Below are 25,617 nucleotides of genomic sequence, written 5' to 3'. Positions count from 1 at the left end.
TACGCTTTGAAACTGCGATCTGACCAGAGCTCCTTGTGTAACTGTGAAGTTCAGCTAAGGAATTTTTCTTTTTATCAAAGTTTTCAAAATAAAGTCAAATTTCCTGTACTACTGTCAGCATTCCCCCGAAATACTATCAATTATTTCTCTATCATTTTCATTGAACAGGTTAGGTCTCTTGTGAAATTGCAAGTGTATTGTTGGCACAACTGTTTAATCTGTACTTTTGCAATGTCCACCACTGCTGTAAGGACTTAAAAGAAGATTTTGTTGTTCTAAAACTACTCCAAAATTCTTTGAAAATGTCTTTAAAATGGTTATCACATAATAAATTATTATATAAAATGCCAGTAAACACTTTTCAGCTTAATGGAGCTCAAAGTCACATCACACTGTATAAGACTATGATCAGAAAAACTTACTTGAACTATTGAACATCTTCTAAAAAAACTAAGCTGGTATTTGGAACCATAAAACCTATCCAACCTTGCTAAAGAAACTAAGTAATCGTAAACATGAGTCCATGTATATTGCATCTGATTACCATGAAAATTTCTCTAAACATCAACAATGCACAGCAAACTTAATGACATTGATGCTTAATGGAGCATCAATGTCTTTAAAATGGTTATCACATCATAAATTATTATTAAAATGCCAGTAAGCACTTTTTAGCTTAATGGAGCTCAAAGTCACATCACACTGTATAAGACTATGATCAGAAAAACTTACTTAAACTATTGAACATCTTCTGTTAAAAATAAGCTGGTATTTGGAACCATAAAACCTATCCAACCTTGCTAAAGAAACTAAGTTATCGTAAACATGAGTCCATGTATATAGCATCTGATTACCATGAAAATTTGGGGGGAAAAAAACATCAACAATCTCATTTGATTTCAATAATTGAATGAGCCGCTTTCGTGAAGGCATATGCGGTTCAACATGATTTCTATCTAAATTGTGCTCAGTGCAATTAAAATCCCCTCCTAAAAATAATATATCCTCAGTATTGCAATGACATAAAACATCCCTCAGTGTATATAGAAAGATAATTCTTTCCAATGCATTATTTGGGACATACACACAAATAAAAACAAAAGAACGATCTTTAAAGGAAGCCATAACTATCAAAAGTCTACCTATTATAATTTAATCTAACTGATAAGAACAGGGAATTAAGTTCTTAAAAAAATAAAATGGCAACTCCACCACTGGTATATCAGTGTAATCAGAATAATTTAATACATCAGTATGAGTTTTTTGAGCAAACAAAACAAACATTTATATGTTTGCCCCATTAATATTCAAAGAAGAAATGCAAAATTCTTCCATAAATGTGAAGAGAAATGACCATAAAAAGTACAACCAAAAGAAACCATTCAGAGAAGGAAAATATTTACATATTATCATTACTTGTCCAGGTTGTGTATATGTAAGTTTTACAAGAATTTTCTTCAAACTGTACGTTTCTTGGTTAGTGAAAGCTCCATCACTCCTAAAAGCCTAGGAGTGAAATATAGCAAAATCACTTTCACTCTCTGTATCATATAGACTCGTATAGATAAATGCGTATAGATAACACGCCACTTGACTTGAAAGTGGTGTGTGGGTTTACACAAAAGTCATGATGCCATGTTGCGCAATTTCATTGCATAAAATTTCACATATATCCCACATATTCAATATCCCACATTCAATCGCATTTTTTAAGAAAACGGGTCGCATAATCAAGGATTTTAGCCCGCAACAATCACAAAAAAAAAAATTTTTTTTTTTTGCGTTTTTCTGGAAAGACTATCTACAGATATCCAGCTCAGTCCCCTGCGTAGATGGCATATTTTGGAGACTCCTGCTTTCAACACAGCCGACCTTACAGTGGCAGAGCTCAGCAACTCAACAAAGATCAGTGGATTGAAAAACAAAGGCTCTTCATACCCACTGATTGATTGGATCCTTTACATTCTCTTGAAAAAGATAGAGTCTGCCAAGCTTACAATACACTCTGGTAAATCAGCCAATCCTTCTAATACTAGTCCATCAAATGCACTGACAAACAATTGCTTATCCAACCCCATTCTTCTGTTTTTTTTGTTTTGTTTTGTTTTTTGCAGCAAAGCACATGCTACGTCCATCCACTGGTGATACTGACAATATAAAAAAGAAAACAGCAATCCTAGAACAAATGTCAATTAATCCTTGTCCTCCCTCATTAATTGGAAGGTATAGGACATCAGCTTTTAGCCAGTCTTGCCCTGACCAGAAGAATTTAACAAGAGCCTTTTGAATAAAGTCTAGTCGCGGATCAAAGAACCACTCTTGCATTCCAATTCCCATAAAAAATTAATTTGGCCCACTCAGAGAAACACCCACTGAGAATTCTGTTGATTGTGCCCTGGTAATTGGTGATTTGATCACACGGAACGTGAAAATAGAGACACCAGCCACCATAGTCACATGTTTGCCGGGAGCCAGAGTGCCTGACATCATAGCAAATTTAAAAGTGCTGGCTATTGCTAATCGTAAATTCTCTGAGATCATTATTCATGTCGGCACAAATGGTGTTTGACTCCGCCAGTTGGAGATCACCAAAATTAATATCAAAATGAATAATAAAGAGGTGTGTGAACTCGCAAGTACGATGGCAGGCACTGTAATTTGCTCTGCCCCCCTTCCTGTTTGCAGGAGTGATGAGATAGTTAGTAGACTGTCCTCACTTACAGTGAGGAAAATACGTATTTGAACACCCTGCTATTTTGCAAGTTCTACCACTTAGAAATCATGGAGGGGTCTGAAATTGTCATCGTAGGTGCATGTCCACTGTGAGAGACATAATCTAAAAAGAAAAAAATCCAGAAATCACAATTTATGATTTTTTTAACTATTTATTTGTTTGATACAGCTGCAAGAATAGAATTCTGATCCTCAAAGACTGGTTAGTCTGCCTTTAAAATGTCCACCTCCACTCCATTTATTATTTTAAATTAGATGCACCTGTTTGAGGTTGTTAGCTGCATAAAGACACCTGTCCTCCCCATACAAACAGTAAGAATCCAACTACTAACATGGCCAAAACCAAATAGCTGTCCAAAGACACTAGAGACAAAATTGTACACCTCCACAAGTCTGGAAAGGGCTACGGGGAAATTTCCAAGCTTGGTGAAAAAAGGTCCACTGTTGGAGCAATCATTAGAAAATGGAAGAAGCTGAACATGACTGTCAGTCTCCCTCGGACTGGGACTCCATGCAAGATCTCACCTGGTGGGGTCTCAATGATCCTAAGATAGTTGAGAAATCAGCCCAGAACTACACAGGAGGATGGGCAATATACCCGAAAAGAGCTGGGACCACCGTTTCCTAGGTTACTGTTGGTAATACACTAAGACATCATGGTTTGAAATCATGCATGGCACGGAAGGTTCCTCTGCTTAACCCTTTCACGCGTACGATCACACGTGTCTGATCAGTCTTGGCTGGTCCCTGGAGCGTACTATCACACTGGTGTGATTAGAATGGTCAGTGCATCTCGTAATCACCTGCTAAATTCAAACTTCGCATGTTGGCTGGTGCTGAGCCAGAGACGGACGCACTCAGTGCTGTCATATATCACAACTATTGAGTGTTTTCAACCACATAATGTTTATATACATAAGTACTAGAAAAACAATGATTTTGAGTTTGTAAAATACACACTGATGTCTATGGAAGAAAAAATAATAATCCTTTCAATTATAATAAGACGACATGTTTTATTCATATCAGATACACATTGTAACATTTGACCCTATTCTTCTCCCAGTTCATCGGCCACTTTCATGTATTTTGTGAGAAGCGGTAAATCCTAACAGATCCGACTCTCTGAACTGTAAAACACACTAAAATGGCGCTGCTCATTGTGCATACAGCTCAACTAATGACATCGTTATAAAGATGTTTAAACAACAAATCCCATACACTTGCACATATTTGAAAATCGGAAAGTCATGTGGTCAGATGAGACCAAAATAGAACTTTTTATTCATAATTCCACTAACCGTGTTTGGAGAAAGAAGAATGATGAGTACCATCCCTACTGTGAAGCATGGGGGTGGTAGCATCATGCTTTGGGGGTGTTTTTCTGCACATGGGACAGGGCGACTGCACTGTTTTAAGGAGAGGATGACCGGGGCCATGTATTGCGAGATTTTGGGGAACAACCTCCTTCCCTCAGTTAGAACATTGAAGATGGGTCGAGGCTGGGTCTTCCAACATGACAATGACCCGAAGCACACAGCCAGGATAACCATTGCTATGCCGATGACACCCAGCTCTACCTCTCATTTCAACCAAATGATCCCACAGTAACTGCACGAATCTCAAGCTGTCTGGCTGATATCTCGGCATGGATGAAGGAACATCACCTGCAGCTCAACCTGGCTAAGACTGAACTTCTCGTCCTCCCTGCCAATCCGTCTCTACAGCACGACTTCACTATCCAGATAGATTCTTCCCCAATCACCCCATCAAGGTCAGTCAGAAATCTTGGAGTAACCTTTGATGATCAGCTGACCTTCACAGACCACATTTCAAAGACAGCTAGATCATGCAGGTTTGCTATGCACAACATCAGGAAGATCAGGCCTTTCCTAACTGAGCATGCAACACAACTTCTCGTCCAGGCCCTAGTCATTTCTAGGCTTGATTACTGCAATGCTCTTCGGGCTGGACTTTCATCATGCGCTATTAAACCTCTACAAATGATCCAGAATGCTGCAGCTCGTCTGGTCTTCAACGAGCCCAAAGGGCCTCCACGTCACTCCTCTGTTCATCTCTCTGCACTGGCTGCCACTCGCTGCTCGCATCAAGTTCAAGGCGTTGACACTTGCGTACAGATTGGTCACAGGATCAGCTCCACTCATTACTACAAGTCTTCATCCCTACCAGAAGCCTATGATAAGTCAATGAGCGACGGCTCGTGGTACCATCACAGAGAGCCTCAAAATCACTTTCCAGAACATTCTCAAAAGACAACTGAAAACTCTTCTCTTCCGTGAGCACTTAATATTTATAAAAATAAATAAAAAATCCTTTTCTTTTAAATCCCTGCTTTTCTGGCTTTTGCTACCCCGTGCAATGTCTGAACTTTGTATTTTGAGAACTTGCGTTGTTTTTGCCTCTTCACGATGACTCGCTTGGTTTAGTCCAGTTGTAAGTCGCTTTGGATAAAAGCGTATGCTAAATGACTAAATGTACATGTAAATAACCAAGGAGTGGCTCTGTAAGAAGTATATCAAGGTTCTGGTGTGGCCCAACCAGACTGCAGACCTAAACCCAGTACAGAATCTTTGGTGGGAGCTCAAACTCCGTTTCTCAGCGACAGCCCAGAAACCTGACTGATCTAGAGAAGATCTGTGTGGAGGAGTGGGCCAAAATTCCTTCTGCAGTGTGTGCAAACCTGGTGAAAAACTACAGGAAACGTTTGACCTATGTAATTGCAAACAAAGTCTACTGTACCAAATAATAATATTGATTTTCTTAGGTGTTCAAATACTTATTTGCAGCTGTATCATACAAGTAAATAGTTAAAAAATCATACATTTTGATTTCTGGATTTTTTTTTTTAGATTATGTCTCTCACAGTGGACATGCACCTACGATGACAATTTCAGACCCCATCCATGATTTTCAAGTGGGAAAACTTGCAAAATAGCAGGGTGTTCAAATACTTATTCTCCTCACTGTAATCACTGGTTATCTAAGTGGTGTCCGCAAAATAATATAGAATTCATAGACAATTAAAAACAAGTTTTTGGGGCAAGCCTGACCTGTTGAAAAGAGATAGTATTCATCTCTCCTGGGATGGTGCTGCTCTTCTCTTTAGTAATTTGGCTTTTAGTCTTAGAGCTAAAACATGACAAATTTGGCACCAGGTCAGGAAGCAGACAGACTGGCTAAACCGACCGTCTCCCAGCTGCCTCGCGTCACCAAGGTCAGATAAATCCCAACACGTAGAGGCTCTTTCACCTAGATATCATATAGAGATTGTGTCTGTGTCCCGAAAAAAAAAAAATCTTTAAATCTTAAAAAATAAGTTCAACAATTAAAAAATAGATATAATACAGATGAGCATCTTAGTATCATTAATTCGTCTTTGTCGCTAGGATACTTACCAAAAAACTTTAAGCTAGCTATGATAAAACCGCTTGTTAAAAAAACGCAACTTGATCCTACAGAATTAGTCAATTACAGGCCAATCTCGAATCTGCCTTTTCTGTCAAAGATACTGGAAAAAACAGTATCCTCACAACTGTGGTTCTTTCTTGAAAGAAATTATATCTATGAGGATTTTCAGTCAGGATTTAAACTGTACCATAGTACCGAGACAGCTCTCGTTAGAGTCACAAATTATCTGCTCTTATCATCCGATCGTGGTTGTATCTCTCTATTAGTGTTACTCGATCTTAGTGCTGCATTTGACACAATTTACCACAACATTCTTTTAAATACACTAGAAAACTATGTTGGCATCTGTGGAATTGCATTGGCATACTTATCTGACCGTTATCAGTTTGTAGAAGTAAATGAAGAGATGTCTTATCGATCACAAGTTCAGTATGCCGTACCACAAGGCTCAGTACTGGGACCGCTGTTATTCACTCTGTACATGCTACTCTTGGGAGATATCATTAGGAAACATGGAATTAGCTTTAACTGTTATGCTGTCGATACTTAGCAGTATATTTCTTCAAAACCTAAACGAACAGACGACGATGTTTTACCTCATCAGCTGGAACGTCATTAAAAATAAAGTTTATCCAGGCAGTCCTATGGGAATCCAGAGGAAGCTTATGCAGCGTCTGTCTTCTTACACAACCAGGCACTGCACAATATTCTGCTCGATCCGGTTTGTCATCTCGAGGTAGGTATGTATGTTAGGCTAATTAGCTATGCGTGTAATGCATGAATCGGTGGGCGGAGCTAAACCAGCTGTGTTGAAGCAGGTGTTGATCTTCTTCTGCGGGGGTGGTGTTTTAACAACTCTGACGTCATTATTTCCCACTTTTACGAGTCGTTTGTTGAGGCTGGTGTCAGTAAAAGCTTTTATTGGACTAACAAGGATGTTTTCAGTTCTGAAACTTACAGGATATTCTTATAATATGATGACCTCTTAGATGTCAAAAGCTCAAGGAAAATTTGAAGAAAGAGAAAGATGACCAAAATCAAGATTAGTGATCAAGATCAAGATTTAAAGAGAGATATCATGGATTATGCTGGAATATATTCCAGCATAATCCATGATATCTCTCTTTAAAAACAAATTATCATAAACAGACCTTTTTTTGGTATACAATATGTTTGGTAATTTTGTACTAAAACATCGAGAACACCTTCAAGTCTTTTTTCCAAACACTTGAACATAAAAAAGCTACTGGTCTTCAGTTTTTTTTAGCAGACAAAGACCTCCCTTCTTTGGGATCAAAGAGAGCAGTGCTCGTTGACAACTTTTTGGTAAAACTTAAGCTTTATAGCTTTCTTTTACAACTTTAAAAAGTCTTTTCTGATTATTCCCCAAAAAGTTTTATAAAATTCTGCTGGTAATCCATTGATTCCTGGTGCACGACCAGATGAAAGTTGATTCACTGCTTTTCTAACTTCCTGAAATGTCATTTTCTTCATCCAGCACAGGCAAGTTGTTGAAAAGTGTATCAGTGACAAAATTTCCTGTGCACACTTTAGTGTCCACATAGTCCACATAAGTCCACATTTAAATCAACAGCAAGTCTCCTCATTTCCAAAGGATCTGAAGTAACATTCCCATCAGGTGTGCATAATGCATGCGGATAATTACTATGAATACACTTTTTATTCAAATTAAAAAAAAAAAAAAACGAATTTTGTGGGAGCATCCATGTCATATAAAGAAACAAAATCTGATTTTACAAGAGCTTTTTTTACCTTTTCATTTAACACATTACTTAGCTCTTGTCTCTGTGTCTAAGATCATCTTGTAAATTTACATCGTTTCGATCAATTAAAATATTTTGCCATTTTATATTTAATTTGACTGGATGTTCCAAAAATTGTTGACAGAAAAGCTTGATCTGCGTTTTCTCTATTTCCCACCACTGAAGCAGATTATCATTTTTTTTTATTCAACCCAACAATTCCAAAACATTTTAAAATGTTTTTTTTTAACATTTTAACATTTTAAAATGTTTTGGAATAAAAATAAAAGAATTGCCAATAACCCCTCCTTGAACTGCCACCTTAACGTGGTGGAGGGGTTTGAGTACCCAAAGGACCCCAGGAGCTATGTTGTCTGGGGCTATATGCCCCTAGTAGGGTCTCCCAAGGCAAACAGGTCCTAGGTGACGGGTCAGACCAAGAGCGGTTCAAAAAACCCCTTATGAGAGAAATAAATACAAGGACCGTGACGTCGCCCGGTATGGCACAGCCAGGGCCCCACCCTGGAGCCAGGCCCGGGGTTGGGGCTCATATGCGAGCGCCTGGTGGCCGGGCCTCTCCCCACGGGGTCCGGCCGGGCTCAGCCCGAAAGAGCGACGTGGGACCGCCTTACAGTGGGCTCACCACCTGCAGGAGGAGCCGTAAGGGGCCGGTGCAGAGAGGATTGGGCGGCAGTTGAAGGCAGGGGCCTCGGCGACCCGATCCCTGGACACGGAAACTAGCTTTAGGGATGTGGAACGTCACCTCGCTGGCGGGGAAGGAGCCCAAGATTGTGCGTGAGGTTGAGAGGTTCCGACTAGAGATAGTCGGGATCACCTCTACGCATGGTTTGGGCTCTAGGACCACACTCCTTGAGAGAGGATGGACTCTTCACCACTCTGGAGTTGCCCATGGTGAGAGGCGACGGGCTGGTGTGGGTTTGCTTATAGCCCCCCAGCTCAGCCGCCATGTGTTGGAGTTTACCCCGGTGAACGAGAGGGTCGTTTCCCTGCGCCTACAGGTCGGGGATAGGTCTCTCACTGTCGTGTGTGCCTACGGGCCAAACGGCAGTGCAGAGTACCCGGCGTTCTTGGGGTCTCTGGGAGGAGTGCTGGAAAGTGCTCCGACTGGGGACTCCGTCGTTCTACTGGGGGACTTCAATGCTCACATGGGCAACGACAGTGACACCTGGAGAGGCGTGATTAGGAGGAACGGCCCCCCTGACCTGAACCCAAGTGGTGTTCAGTTATTGGACTTCTGTGCTAGTTACAGTTTGTCCATAACGAACACCATGTTCAAGCATAAGTGTGTCCACCAGTGCACGTGGCACCAAGACACCCTAGGTCGTAGGTCGATGATCGACTTTGTGGTCGTTTCGTCTGACCTGCGGCCGTATGTCTTGGACACTCGGGTGAAGAGAGGGGCGGAGCTGTCAACTGATCATCACCTGGTGGTGAGTTGTATCCGATGGCAGGGGAGGAGGCTGGACAGACTCGGCAGACCCAAGCGTACTGTAAGGGTTTGCTGGGAACGTTTGGCCGAATCTCCTGTCAGAGAGATCTTCAACTCTCACCTCCGGCAGAGCTACAACCAGATCCCGAGGGAGGCTGGTGATATTGAGTCTGAGTGGACCACGTTCTCCGCCTCCATTGTCGAAGCGGCTGCTCGGAGCTGTGGCCGTAAGGTCTCCGGTGCCTGTCGAGGCGGCAATCCCTGAATCCGGTGGTGGACACCAGAAGTAAAGGATGCCGTCAAGCTGAAGAAGGAGTCCTATCGGGCCTGGTTGGCTTGTGGGACTCCGGAGGCAGCTGACAGGTACCGGCAGGCCAAGCGGACTGCGGCCCGGGTGGTTGTGGAGGCAAAAACTCGGGCCAGGGAGGAGTTCGGTGAGGCCATGGAGAAGGACTGGCCTCGAAGAGATTCTGGCAAACTGTCCAGCGGCTCAGGAGACTCACCCACCAGGAGTCCATCACCCTAGCAGAGGTCACCGAGGTAGTCAAGAAACTCCTCGGTGGCAAGGCACCGGGGGTGGATGAGATCCGCCCTGAATACCTCAAGTCTCTGGATGTTGTAGGACTGCCTTGGTTGACACGCCTCTGCAGCATCGCGTGGCGGTCGGGGACAGTGCCTCTGGGATTGCAGACCGGGGTGGTGGTTCCTCTTTTTAAGAAGGGGGACCGGAGGGTGTGTTCCAACTACAGGGGGATCACACTTCTCAGCCTCCCTGGGAAAGTCTATGCCAGGGTACTGGAGAGGAGAACACGATAGTGGAACCTGGGTTTCATCCGTGTGGTTTTCGTCCAGGCCGTGGAACACTGGACCAGCTCTATACTCTCTACAGGGTGCTGGAGGGTTCATGGGAGTTTGCCCAACCAGTCCACATGTGTTTTATGGATTTGGAGAAGGCATTCGACTGTCCCCCGAGGCGGCCTGTGGAGGGTGCTCCGGGAATATGGGGTCCGGGATCCTTTGCTAAGGGCAGTCCGGTCCCTGTATGACCGAAGCAGGAGATTGGTTTGCATTGTCGGTAGTAAGTCAGGCTTCTTCCCGGTGCATGTTGGACTCCGGCAGGGCTGCCCTTTGTCGCCGGTTCTGTTCATAATTTTTATGGACAGAATTTCTAGGCGCAGCCAGGGGCCGGAGGGTGTCAGGTTTGGGGACCACACGATTTCGTCGCTGCTCTTCGCGGATGATGTTGTCGTGTTGGCCCCTTCACACCAGGACCTTCAGCATGCACTGGGACGGTTTGCAGCCGAGTGTGAAGCGGCTGGGATGAAGATCAGCACCTCCAAATCCGAGGTCATGGTCCTCAGTCGGAAAAGGGTGGCTTTCTCACTTCAGGTTGGTGGAGAAATCCTTCCTCAAGTGGAGGAGTTTAAGTATCTTGGGGTTTTGTTCACGAGTGAGGGAAGGATGGAACGGGAGATTGACAGACGGATCGGTGCAGCTTCTGCAGCAATGCGGTCGATGTACCGGTCTGTTGTGGTGAAGAAGGAGCTGAGCCGTAAGGCAAAGCTCTCGATTTACCGGTCAATCTACGTTCCTACTCTCACCTATCATGAGCTTTGGGTCATGACCGAAAGGACAAGATCGCGGATACAGGCGGCCGAAATGAGCTTTCTCCGCAGGGTGGCTGGGCGATCCCTTAGAGATAGGGTGAGAAGCTCGGTCACTCGGGAGGAGCTCAGAGTAGAGCCGCTGCTTCTCCACATCGAGAAGGGTCAGCTGAGGTAGCTCGGGCATCTGTTCCGGATGCCTCCTGGACGCCTCCCTGGGGAGGTGTTCCGGGCACGTCCCACTGGGCGGAGGCCCCGGGGAAGACCTAGGACACGCTGGAGAGACTATGTCTCCCGGCTGGCCTGGGAACGCCTCTGTCCCCCCCCAGAAGAGCTGGAGGAAGTGTCTAGGGAGAGGGAAGTCTGGGCATCTCTGCTTAGACTGCTGCCCCCGCGACCCGGCCCCGGATGAGCGGAAGAAGATGGATGGATGGAGAATTGCTAATAAAAGAATTGTGGTTTTGTTTCTGATAAACAAAACCACATCCTGAGATAATACAGGATGTGATATATGCACACATCACTCTATTACACTGATTATTATGTAAATAAAATCTACCCAGACGTGCCGCAATAACTCTACCTACTGCCTCTCTAATCCAACTATATTGTCTTGCATATTTTATTTTTCCCTACACACATCTACTAGCCCTAACTTGAGTGATCATTGCTTTCAATACTTTAGCAGAAGAAGGATCTGGTTCTTCTTCAATCCTATCAATAACAAAATCAAGAGTGCAATTAAAATCTCCAACTAAAAAAAAAAATCTTGTGAAAGAGAATCAACAGTATTTTTTAGCATCTCAAAAAGCTTAATTCTGTCCTTTCCAATATTTGGTGCATATGATATTAAATAGTAAAGGACAGATTTGCATGGAGTGTATATTTCAAACTATTCAAATGCATTTAAACTATCAGCATATGCTGATGATGTTGTTTGTGGTGAGCAGGACGGTCGAGGGACGTGAGAGAAAGTCGCGAGGCCGGTGGTGCGATTGCTAATGAGCAGCACCTGCGAAGCACACTGGTCTCGCATCTCTCACGGAGGAGCAGAGAAAAAATAGAAAAAGAATGCAAATAAATTCTTGCTGCTTCCAATTAAAGGTGACCCCGTATAAATCTAAAATTTCTGAGTTGAGGTGTCACTGCACGGACAATTTTTGTAATATGCTTTTCAAATGTTAAATGCCTTTCTAAGATAACTCCAAGATATTTAAAATCTGGCACAATTTGTAAGTTTTGACCACCAACTAATATATCTGGAAGGTTCTCCTCATTCCCTTTAATTTTAAAATACATACAGGCAGTTTTCTTAACATTTAATGTTAAGCAACACTGAGTGAGCCAGTCTTAAATTTTAGAAATTGCGACACCTAATTGTTGTGCTACTTGTTCATTAGTTTTACCATGCACATCAATCACAGTGTCATCTGTGTACATTTGAATATTTACATCCGGACAAACGTCAGGTAAATCATTTAAATACAAAGTAAAAAGTAGGGGCCCTAATACAGACCCCTGAGGTACCCCTGTAAGACAATCTCTCAAAGACGATACATGCTTTTCAAATCGGGTACACTGTTTTCTTGATGTAAGATAAGATTCAATCCATTTCATTGTTTCAACAGAAAAAATCATATTTAATAATTTAGAGATTAAAATATTATGTTTAACGTATCGAATGCCCTTTGTAAATCAAGGAATACAGCACCCACAACCCCACCCTTATCTAATTTCGACCTTGCTTGCTCAATAAATAACATACAGCCGTTTCCTTGGAATGCTGTTTACGGAAACCAAATTGCATTGGGCATAATAAATTATTTTGCACATTTAAAAAAAATACAATTTGCTCAGTTACTACTTTTTCGAATATTTTAATAATAATAATTCATTATGTTTAAATAGCGCTTTTCTCGGCACTCAAAGTGCTTTACATAGAAGGGGGAATCTCCTCAACCACCACCAATGTGCAGCATCCACCTGGATGATGCGACGGCAGCCATATTGCGCCAAAACGCCCACCACACACCAGCTTACTGGTGGGGAGGAGACGGTGTGATGAAGCCAATTGGTATATATATATATATATATATATGGGGATGATTATGAGACCATGATGGACAGATGCCACTGGGCAGATTTGGCCAGGATGCCGAGGTTACACCCCTACTCATTCGAAAGACATACTGGGATTTTTTTGTGACCACAGAGAGTCAGGGCCTCGGTTTAACACTCACTTGAAGTACTGTGCTCTTTGACAGAATAGTGTCCCAATCACTATACTGGGGCGTTAGGACCCACACAGGCCACAGGGTGAGCACCCCCTGCTGGCCTCACTAACACGTCTCCCATCCAGGTACTAACCAGGCTCAGCCCTGCTTAGCTGGCAACCAGTCTTGGGCTACAGGGTGATATGGCTCATATCCTGCCTTGAAAACTGGAGTAACTAATCCAGGTTCCTCACCGACGATGAAGACTTAACAGAGCAGTCATCAAGTGTTAGACAGTATTCTAGGTTATTACGTGTGGATGTTTTTTGTCCAATAATCAGAATCTCTGTTTTTTTTATTATTTAGTTGGATGAAATTACTAGTCATCCAATTTTTTATATCAGCTATGCATTCCATTAAGTTTGTGAATTGGTAAGTTTCGTTGGTAAGTATAAAGTCTGAAATGCGCGCAAGTGGCTTTATATGTGGTGGATGTGTGTGACGTCATTGTTGTAAAGCATTTTGTGATTCTCGCGAGATCTGTCCCTACTATGACTTTGTTTACCACCAAAATGACTTTGAAGCTGTTATATTAAGGTACAAATATTGCATAGTGTGGCTATAACACTCGTTTCATCCTCTGTTGAACAAGTGTGGCTAACTTCTGTCAATCTCGTTTTTTTTTCTCCCAGCCCTAACACACACACACACACACTCCTTAAAATGTTTACAAAAACATTAAGCACACACACACACACTCACACTTACTGACTTAGTCACACACATGTTAGGTTTCCATGTTTTATTGGGACTTTCCATAGAAATAATGATTTTTAACCTAACTGATGTATTTTAACAATGTGAACTAATGAGTGTTTATATATAGTGTGTATATTATATATATTTCTTATTGACAACATTATGTTATTTATAGTTTAAGTGTTGTGTTTATCTCTGGATATATGCTCAATGTGTGTCATTGTTCTCTACAGGTTGTGGGGTTGTGGAGTCACAGATGAAGGTTGTGTTGCTCTGGCTTCAGCTCTGAGATCAAACCCCTCACACCTGAGAGAACTGGATCTGGCTAAGAATAAACTAGGAGACTCAGGAGTGAAGCAGCTTTCTGATCTACTGGCGAATCCTCACTGTAAACTGGAGTCACTGAGGTAAGATCATCTCTGTCATAAAGACTGGATGACAACAGATTCTCGGTTTGTTTAATGACAATGTTCATATTTTTCATTGGTTGTTGTGTTAAATCTTACCCAGATACAAAAGTGCTATTTTCTGATTGGCTATTGTGTAGCTCGACTAATGGTGCTTTCACACCAGACGCGAATAGAGCATGAGTGATTTCAGTGTTTCCCTTATAAGTCAATGCAAAGACGCGTTACAACGACAGGGAGACGTGCTTGATTCCTGCCAGTTCAATAGTGAGACCGGCGCGGCCAGATAAATTTTGGGCACTGCAGCATAATACATTTGTTATAAAGTTTATCCACATGAGAAATATTTTAACTGATGAAAATCGTTTTAAAACGACAATATTATAATTTATTTTATGAACTACGTTTATTATCAATATTATCGTTTATCGCAATAATTTCTTGGACAATTTACCATCTTGCAAAATTTGTTATCATTTGTTAAATTTGTTAAAATTTGTGACATGCCTACTTATACTCCACCAAGTTCTCTCCCTTCTTCTGATTCTCTCTTACTACATCAGATTTCATGTAAGCTGAAGACCATGAGGGAAAGAGCCTTTTTTTACAAAGCCCCCAAGATATGCAATGTGCTTCCTCCTACCATCAGAAACACACCAAACACTGGGACACTTTAAAAAGCTGATTAAGACTCATTTATTTAAGGCTGTTTTTCTTTAATTGTTTTATTGCCCTTGTTGTTTCTGTTTATTTTACTGTAGCACTTTGGGTTTAAGAAAAACACAATACAAATAAAATGGATTATTTATTATTATTATTGATAATGGATTATTATTATTATTATTATTATTACTTAATGCGACCAGTTTGAAAAGGGAAAAAGTTAAATCATACACTTATACAGACTGTGTCACGATGCACACACACGGAAAAAGACAGATCCAAGTGCAATTATTTGTTTGGGTAACACGTACTCACAACCAGTCCAGGTAAAGGTCAAAAATCAAACAAGTCAATCCAAAACACAAGAAACAAAATAAGAACTGGGCAGATATGGATATCGGAAGTGTGGTGACATAAATCAAGGACTCCGTGACAAAAAATTTAACTGACAGGTTATATACAGTCATGGTCAAAATTGAGAGACACCCCTCGCTGCAGCCTGTAGCACGATGACGTAGCTGGATGGTCCAATACGTAGTGGACACTGTAAAGTAATATACTGCTTTTAACAATTTAGATTGTTTCAAAGCAGCTTTACATAGATTATACGCATACAATTTAATGTAACAGAGATTATTTGGCTTTGTAGCGGTTCGTGAATAATGTTATTTTCCAGCAAAACTTAGTTTTGACTTCTGTCGAAATGATAATTTTGTTATTAAATTATGGGACGACACCGTCCTCTCTAAACAGACTTTAAACGCGATCCTGTGATAAACGCTGATGGCACATGCACATTAAGAATTGATAGTTAGAGAGTTGGTGAACAATCGCACATAGATCTTCCAAGAATACATTTAAATATAAATGGTCATGAGTAGGATATGGAAGCTCTTTTCAGAGCTTTCAGAATTAAAAATTTAAAAAAATAATAATAATTGTGACTTTTTCCTTACAGTGGCGCATATAGGCCTACATTTCGCATATACTGACTTTATTTCTCAGAATTGTGAGATATAAAGTCAGAATTGTGTGAAATAAAGCCTCAATCGCATTTTATAAAGACAGAATTCTGTGAAATAAAGTCTAATGCCAGTTTATATCTCCCATTGCGAGTTATAAAGTCAAATTCTAAGGGGAAAAAATCTGGCTACTTATTTTTTAACCTCAGTTCAATATCTCACAATTCTGACTTTATAACACGCAATTGCGACTTTAGGCTATATCTCCCAATTTGCGTATTATAAAGTCAGAATTTCAAGTAGCCTCGCAATTATATCTCATAATTCTGACTTAAAGGCCAGGGCGGAGAAGACCCCTCGGGTGGCCAGGGCGGTGAAGACCCCTCGGGTGGCCAGGGCGGTGAAGACCCCTCGGGTGGCCAGGGCGGAGAAGACCCCTCGGGTGGCCAGGGCGGAAAAGACCCCTCGGGTGGTCAGGGCGGAGAAGACCCCTCGGGTGGCCTGAGCGGTGAAGACCCCTCTGGTGGCCAGGGCGGTGAAGACCCCTCGGGTGGCCAGGGCGGAGCAGACCTTTCGGGTGGCCAGGGCGGTGAAGACCCCTCGGGTGGCCAGGGCGGTGAAGACTCCTCGGGTAGCCAGGGCGGTGAAGACCCCTCGGGCGGCCAGGGCGGTGAAGACCCTTCGGGCGGCCAGGGCCCGAATAGTCCCAGCTCAGGGATACAGACGGGACCTGACCAGTCTTTCGTCGGGCAGACGGGACGTGAACAGTCTCTCGCTGGGCCGACGGGACGTGGACAGTCTCTCGCTGGGCCGACGGGACGTGGACAGTCTCTCGCTGGGCCGACGGGACGTGGACAGTCTCTCGCTGGGCCGACAGGACGTGGACAGTCTCTCGCTGGGCCGACGGGACGTGGACAGTCTCTCGCTGGGCCGACGGGACGTGGACAGTCTCTCGCTGGGCAGACGGGACGTGAACAGTCTCTCGCTGGGCAGACGGGACGTGAACAGTCTCTCGTTGGGCAGACGGGACGTGAACACTCTCTCGCTGGGCAGACGGGAAATGAGCGGTCTCTCGCTGGGCAGACGGGACGTGAACAGTCTCTCGCTGGGCAGACGGGTATTTCCTCCTCCTTCTCCGTCGTTCTTTATGGTGAGGTATAGGCTCCAGGCTGGACAGGACCAGCGGTGAAGGAAGCTCTGGGCTGAGCATCACCGGCCCATGGTCGGAGAAAGACCAAAGTGGAGAGTGATTCCGGGGCTCACTTCTAGGACCTCCTCTCCTGCGGCCTCCACGAGTCCCAGAAAACTTGGCCAGACGGGTTCCCCTAAAAGATTCTCGGTCATCGGTGGCCGGGTTCTCAGGGGAATTGACCACCTTGACCTCAGTCCGGCGGGCCAATAAGGCAAAGCCCTAAAAATGTTCATGCTACTGGATCCATTATTTGACGGATTCGTTCAGTCACGGGAACACGGCCAGGGCGGTGAAGACCCTTCGGGCGGCCAGGGCGGTGCAGACCACTCGGGTGGCCAGGGCGGAGCAGATCTTTCAGGTGGCCAAGGCGGTGAAAACCCCTCGGGCGGCCAGGATGGAGCAGATCTTTCAGGTGGCCAGGGCGGTAAAAACCCCTCGGGTGGCCAGGGCGGTGAGGACCCCTCGGGCGGCCAGGGCGGAACAGATCTTTCAGGTGGCCAGGGCGGTGCGGACCCCTCGGGCGGCCAGGGCAGAGCAGATCCCTCAGGACCAGACACCGGCTCGGGAACAGGCGCTGGCTCTGCCTCCGGCTCGGGAACAGGCGCCGGCTCAGGAACTGACACTAAAACAGACACAGTCACAAGAACAGACACAAACAAAAACGCTGGGTCCTGAACCAATATGAGCTCCGGCTCATGGACAGGCTCAGGGACAGGCACCGACTCAGGGACAGGCATCGGCTCAGGGACAGGCACCGGCTCAGGGACCGGCTCAGGGACGGGCTCAGGGATGGGCACCGGCTCAAGCACCGGCTCAGGGACAGGCACCGGCTCAGGGACAGGCACCGGCTCAGGGACGGGCTCAGGGACGGACTCAGGGACCGGCTCAGGGACAGGCATCGGCTCAGGGACAGGCACCGGCTCAGGGACCGGCTCAGGGACGGGCACCGGCTCAAGCACCGGCTCAGGGACAGGCACCGGCTCAGGCATAGGTCTCTCCAACGTCTTAATCAGACGCTCCAGATAGTCCCAGCTCAGGGATACAGACGGGACCTGACCAGTCTTTCGTCGGGCAGACGGGACGTGAAGAGTCTCTCGCTGGGCCGACGGGACGTGGACAGTCTCTCGCTGGGCCGACGGGACGTGGACAGTCTCTCGCTGGGCCGACGGGACGTGGACAGTCTCTCGCTGGGCCGACGGGACGTGGACAGTCTCTCGCTGGGCCGACGGGACGTGGACAGTCTCTCGCTGGGCAGACGGGACGTGAACAGTCTCTCGCTGGGCAGACGGGACGTGAACAGTCTCTCGTTGGGCAGACGGGACGTGAACACTCTCTCGCTGGGCAGACGGGAAATGAGCGGTCTCTCGCTGGGCAGACGGGAAATGAGCGGTCTCTCGCTGGGCAGACGGGACGTGAACAGTCTCTCGCTGGGCAGACGGGTATTTCCTCCTCCTTCTCCGTCGTTCTTTATGGTGAGGTATAGGCTCCAGGCTGGACAGGACCAGCAGTGAAGGAAGCTCTGGGCTGAGCATCACCGGCCCATGGTCAGAGAAAGACCAAAGTGGAGAGTGATTCCGGGGCTCACTTCTAGGACCTCCTCTCCTGCGGCCTCCACGAGTCCCAGAAAACTTGGCCAGACGGGTTCCCCTAAAAGATTCTCGGTCATCGGTGGCCGGGTTCTCAGGGGAATTGACCACCTTGACCTCAGTCCAGCGGGCCAATAAGGCAAAGCCCTAAAAATGTTCATGCTACTGGATCCATTATTTGACGGATTCCTTCTGTCACGGGAACACACAGGGAAACAGGTGGATCCAAATGCAGCATATTTATTATCAGGGCAATCCAACTCATAGTCATTCATACAGGGGTCAAAATCCATTTTAGCAGTCCAATAAACAAATAAACAAGAAACAAAACAAGAACAGGCAAGAAAACAGACCTCGGAAGTGTTAGTGACATTCAGCAACGAATCCGTACACAAACTAACACAGACAGGGAATATATACACAGAACTAACAAGACTAACACAGAACAGCTGGGAACAATGATTACAGGGAACAGCTGAGTGCAATGAACTGATGAGTGACAGTGACAGACAGAATGCTGGGAAATGCAGTTCCAGAAATACATGACACCGAGGGGAAGGTGGACAAACAAGGAAACACAACCAGACACTGTGACAATTATATCCTTGTGTGGGTTTGGCGAACATAACTTCAATTTAGAATAAAAAAAAAACAATTTAACGTTACCCACCTGTCCAGCAAAAACAGACCTGAATGTCGGACTGGAAGCCCTTCTGCCGCCGGAGTTCTTGCCATCGTTCAAAAGCTTTGCTACCGATGTAAATTCAGAACTTCGCACGTTCTTTATCCGACTCCTTCTTTTTAATTTGTTCTTCAGAACGACGTCTCTTTGGTCGTGTGTCGGCCATTTTTCAAACTTCCCTGCTTATCTATCATGCTTCTCTCTCCTTCACACACACACCCCCTTCATGTGCACGCGCACTAACCCCCCAGACCCACCCTCAAATACTTCTTGCCAGTGATTGGCTGGAACACTGTTTGTTAGGTTTCGTGGTCCGGGTGAGACATGATTGTTTTTGTTGCCATTTGTGGAGCCTGTGGTGTCTACAGAGACCGCGTTTTTTTACAGTGTGTTTAGGGGACAGGCAGCTAGCCGATAGTGAGGAGACGTTTGATGTACGTGACAAAAAATGTTTTGGCCCCACATCGCTTAGAGAACCTTTAATAACACGCAATTGTGACTTTATATCACGAAAGTCTGACTTTAGCCTGCAATTGCGACTTTATATAAATTCTGAGATAAAAAGTCTGACTAGTAGTGAGATAAAAAGTCGCAATTACCTTTTTTATTTCTCACTCTGTGGCGAAAACAAGCTTCCAGACATGTCTCACTGAACAGCAAAAGAGGAGCCTTATAGCTTTTATTTCGTTTTTTCCCCCCTACATCTGACAAGGTATATTTTCCTGATGCTGTTATTATTTTAGCATTTTCCTTTGAATGTTTACTGGTAGCTATTTTATGATGTCTACAGTTGTACCTTTAAAATTACAAAGACAATTGGACTACTTTGACATTTTTTGACATTTTTCCGTTTGTGGAGATTAAAGCGGAGGAAAACCGAGGAAAACGGGATTATGGCAGAGTCTTCAAAATGTACTGTCCTCCCATCTTTGAAACGAAACGTACATACGTTTAGATGTAATTTTATATATAGTTATGTTTATTTAATATTATTTTAAAAAGAAGCATAAACACAACACGGGGTGTCTGTTTTATCTGTTTTTGTGACTAACGTTTCTTTAGTATAACCATGGAGTATAAAATTCAATATAAATTCTCAGTATTGCATTGGACTCTACAATCGGCGGAAGTTATCGAGCATCCTTACACCTTCACCAGAAATACTGCCGTGCATAGAGCCCATGTGAATAAAATAAAATTGCTTTATTTTAAAATGTTTTATATACACGCATTTAAAAAAAATACTTGCGGTGCACGTGCTATTAATCTATCAAATGTAGGTTTGAAATCATGCGATTTAAAATATAAAATAACTTTGCATGTATGTAGAGTGAATCTCAGATAAGCATCCCATTTATGTAAATAGTTACTTATTCATCAATAATTACTTGTAATTATTTTACAGTACTATACTACACAATTTTGAACATCATCTCAGTACAATATTGAGCTTACATATCACTTAAAACCAATGCATGCGAATTATAATCCAGAGATCGGCACTGCGCATGCGTATATGACGTCACCGAAACACACCTCCAACCACTACGTATTGGACCATCCAGCTACGTCATCGTGCTACAGACTGCAGCGAGGACCTCTTGAAAATTGATGGCACCCCTGGTAAATATGATCAAAACAGGCTGCAAAAAATAAATCTGCATTGTTTATCCTTTTTATCTTTCATTCAAAAATTTGGAAAAATTCTAACCTTTCATTGAAGTAAAAGAATTGAAAGTGGGGGGTAAATCACATTATGAAATAAATGTTTTTCTCCAAAACATGCTGGCCATAATTGTTGGAGAAAAATCTCTCTAAAGTATATTCCCATTTAATATTTTAATTTTTAAGCACACCAGGGTGACTAGGAACATAAAATTGTCCAGTCATGACTTCTTGATTCACAGGAGTTTAAATATGAGGAAACACCAAGGCCAAATCCCCTTCATCATCCATCACAATGAATAAAACCAAAGAACATGGTTCTGATGTGCAGCAAAAGATTGTTGAGCTTCACAAAATAGAAAGTGGCTGTAAGAAAATATCTAAAGAATTGAAAATTCCCATTTTGACCATCAGGGCAATAATTAAGAAGTTATAATCAACTAAAGATGTTGCGATTCTGCCAGGAAGAGGATGTGTGTCTATATTTTCTTAAAGGGTTAGTTCACCCAAAAATGAAAATTCTGTCAGTATTTACTCGCCCTCATGTTGTTCCAAACCTCTATGTGTTTATTTGTTCTGCTGAACACAAAGGAGGATACTATGGTAGTCAATAGGGATTAAGATCTGTTTGATTAAAACAATCTTCCAAATATCTTCATTTGTGTTCAGCAGAACAAATAAACACTTAGAGGTTTGGAACATGAGGGTGAGTAAATACTGACAGAATTTTCATTTTTGATCTAAATAGTGATCTGTTTATTTAGCAAAAAACTAAAACTTACCAGTAACATCTATTAGGCAGCATCTTCATCTCTTCGAGTCTGCTTCAACGTCACTTGAAAAGCTTGGCTATGATTGGTCAAATTGAATGTAGCTGAACTGAAAAAGACGTGCTGTTGTTAGACTGTGTGTCAAAAATACTACTGCAAAAGACAAGTAACGTTAATGTAATACAAATCTTACCTAGAATCACAACATAAGGAGGTTCCAAATGTCACACACCATGCAAACTTGAAGAAGCTGGGTAAAATCAACACTGTCTTCTCAAAAAAACGCTACGTTTCAAAAAGTTAATCACAAAAAAAATCACCTAATCCATATGAATCGCGTGGTTTCTTCCTAGTCCTCTAAAGACATGTTCAAAAGTAGACCTCTAAATCTAATCACAGTCAAGTAACATTTACGCACAGCAGAATATTGTCTGAAAAACGGAGGCTCTGAGTGAGGTCAAAGTCCTTTAAGGCGGTGCGAGGCCAGCTCATTATCATAAGAACCAATCACAACCATTCAACGGCTCTGGAACCAATCAGGACTCTCGTGTAAGTAGTATGTAGTACAAACTTTAAGTACAAACTTTTTTATCATCTCTGGAAAATGTATCTGATCAAATTTAAATAATATGATTGAAATCCTTGTGGGAATTTAAACGTAGTGTAGTGAAGTTTTTCTTCTTCCACGCAACAGACCAGGAGACTCTTGAGGTATCTTTCACGCAGAAGTTCTTTATTGCGTAGCTGTAGTCATCTCAAGGATAGTCTAACTAAGGGAAAATATTCCCTTACAATTTATACATTTAGAGGGGAGGAGTTTACATTGAGGGGGGAGAAACTGAAACAAAGCATGCAAATGAATTAGGAACACACCCTACTCTGAGGCCATTACCAATCCGATTGAATCAGCATAACTTTTCAAATGCTGATGGTGGCAGGAACTCTGGTTCCAAAGAGCCATCCCAGAGCCATTAAAGACAAAAGGTGGAAGTCTCCCTTATAGCTAATCCAATCAAAAACAGGACTATCAGGAAAGGAGACTCTCGCTGGAGACTTTATCAGTTTTTATACCATTGGAGTGGAAACCTAAATTAAACATTTGACAAATTTGTATTTCTCCAATTCCCCCTTTGGGAGTTCTAAATAACTCCCACACTATATACAAATTTAAACAATTAAAAGTTCACTCTTGTAACTTTTGCTAGTTACAGGCACATACTCATGTTCTGTGTTTGCTTTTTCTGTAATTACATGCTGACACAGAAAACAAACATGCAATTAGGGTCCGTGAAGTTCATACGGATAATAGTCTTTACTGGTTGGAACGGTGATTTTCTCGTGAGAGGTGTAATTCATTTTTTGGATGAAACACTTGATACTGTGGACACATAGATTGTACGCTAATAAGAGAAACAACAGCAGAATTGCTATTTCCTTCATCCACATCCACGGTTTACCAATCAAGTTTCCGAACCATGTCGAATTGTCTTCAGTCATCTTCTTTAATCCAGTTGAGAGATCAAGAATGTCTTGTTGGATTTTGGTTAAGTTTTCTGTGGGGTCCATTAACCCGGTGCAGCACTCAGGACCGATGATGGTACAGGCTCCTCCTTGTGATGCTAGAATGTAATCCAAGGCCACTCTGTTCTGTAAGATCATTATCTTGTGTGAAGCGAGAGTGTTTGTGATGTTACCCAGTGCTAATGCTGTATCATTGGCCAATTTTTGTACAGAATTCGATAAGCTTCTGACTTGATCCAAGGCCTGCATGACACCATAAGACGGTATTAATGCTCCAAGAGTTCTTGACCACCATGTTTGTGCACAAGTGAGTCCAGGAATGCACCCATCTTCTTGGTTTGTGGTGGGAGCTGAATTTTGTAGCTGTGGGGAGCTTGAGGTGGAATGTGTATTCTCTCTGATAGCTGGTAGAACATAAACCAGCGTGCACCTTCCGTTGAACTGGCTGGGGAGGATGCTGTAAACAGAAGTTTCACATAACCAAATAGTGTCAGGTGGTGGAGGGATCCTACACAACTGATTTACGGCAAAAAATTTTGGTAGGGATGGGTTCCTGTAGAGACAACTTTTTAAGTCATTTTCCTGTTTCTCCTCGGTTGTTAGAACATACACATGGGATTCTTCTTCTCTTTCAATCACAAATCTGCAGCGTTCACGAGGAATTTCACCCAGTGGAGTCGATGCTGGAGCATAATTTTCCATGCACCAGTAGAACATCATTGGCAGAAGTACATCTGTCATGATGGGAGTAGCTGAAGTTAGGTTGCAGGATGGTAGTCCTGGAATGCCACATGAAGAAACTGGAGGAAGTGTTATGTTGTGGCATGTGTCCTTGTTGTATAATCCACTGCTATGATGATCGAATAAGGTGCACGTGTCACATTTGGAGATAGGATGCGCCACCCATGGGATGCACACGTTCTTTCCCGCAAACAAGGCGTTTCTTGACATATTCATGAGTTCTAGGAATATGTTGTTTCTGACGTCCACACTCTGTGTGATGTCCAGGATGGTTAGTAGTACGACAATCTTGATCATGTTGGATGACTGAAGGTTCCGTAAGTCTTTTCTCTGTGTTGTGTATTTTTTTTTCTTCTTTACTTTGGTGATAGTTGGCCCGGCAGTGGGTCTCGTTGTTTTTCTGGAAGTGATGTCTTCATAAGCAGGTGAAAACGTCTGTGCGTATGGGTCTCAGGACAGCCATCAAGTGGTATCTGCACAGAGGAAGAAAAGGAACACAAAAGACAGGAGAGCAGTATTGGTTCAAACACTATGGTTGTAAACTTTTCAGAGTCTGCTATTGTTGTTCTGCTATGGTTATTCCTTCTTTCCCTGTTTCTTATTTTCAGACACCTAAAGAAACACAGTGAGGTGGGGATGGACTAAATGGATGGGGAAAGCCTATGAGGGAATCTTCGCCCAAGGGGTGACCCCCGACGCATATGGCATTTCGGTTCTTCCCTTGGGTTCCTCACTTGTTCGTGTCCTATCCTACCCCTGTCGGTGGCGGAACAACCTTACAGTGTGACACATGAGTCCAGGTTTTTTTTCCTTGACACAATACTGCAGCTGCTGTAATCAACATTACTTGATGTGGTCCTTGCCACTTAGGTTCTAATGGCTTGTTTCTGAATGACTTTATCATGACCCATTGACCTGGAATAATTGCGTGTCCACCTTCTGGTGGAGTCTGCCAACATGACTCAACTCTCTCTTTGGCACTCTGTACTGCCTTTGTGAGGTTTTCACAGTAAGCGATCAGGGCATCTGAGGCAATGTGTACATCAGCATTTCTAAGATCAATCACACCTGGCATCTGCATTGGGCGTCCAGTAATAATCTCATGAGGGCTCAGTCCTACTGCTCTGTTAGGTGACGCTCTCATACTACACAATACTGCTGGCAGCGCTTCGACCCATGGTACTCCTTCCTGATGCATTTTGCTTAGCCTGGTTTTGATTGTTTTGTTTGCACGTTCAACCTGTCCTGATGCTTGAGGCCTATAGGGGCAGTGAAGGTTCCACTTAATCTGCAACATTTTAGCCACTTCCTTGACTACCTGTCCAGTGAAATGTGTACCTTGATCTGAATCAATGCAATCTGGCAATCCCCATCTGGGAATAAAATCATTGACAAGACATTTAGCACTATGTGCAGCTGTAGCACGTCCTGTTGGATAAGCTTCTACCCATCTTGAGAATTTGTCTATTACTACCAA

General features: G+C 43.3%; 1 protein-coding gene and 1 pseudogene across 4 annotated transcripts in view; both read left to right on the top strand.

Moving 5' to 3' along the window:
• The window catches only part of LOC148997664 (NACHT, LRR and PYD domains-containing protein 3-like), an 88,300-nt gene that overhangs the window by 26,222 nt on the left and 36,461 nt on the right, over nt 1-25,617 (top strand). For 3 of the 4 annotated variants that reach the window (XM_089123248.1, XM_089123259.1, XM_089123262.1), the window contains one exon: nt 14,185-14,358. The exons of the other annotated variant lie outside the window; for it this stretch is intronic. In XM_089123248.1, the coding sequence (XP_088979374.1) occupies nt 14,185-14,358 (174 nt within the window). The remainder of the gene's footprint in view (nt 1-14,184; nt 14,359-25,617) is intronic. 4 annotated transcript variants of the gene reach the window in all.
• On the top strand, nt 1,833-5,954 carry LOC148997665 (uncharacterized; annotated as a pseudogene).

The sequence above is a fragment of the Pimephales promelas genome, chromosome 2 (genome assembly GCF_988280905.1).
Source record: "Pimephales promelas chromosome 2, fPimPro1.hap1.1, whole genome shotgun sequence".
Taxonomy (NCBI): Eukaryota; Metazoa; Chordata; class Actinopteri; order Cypriniformes; family Leuciscidae; genus Pimephales; species Pimephales promelas.
This window is presented reverse-complemented; position numbering and strand designations above follow the sequence as displayed.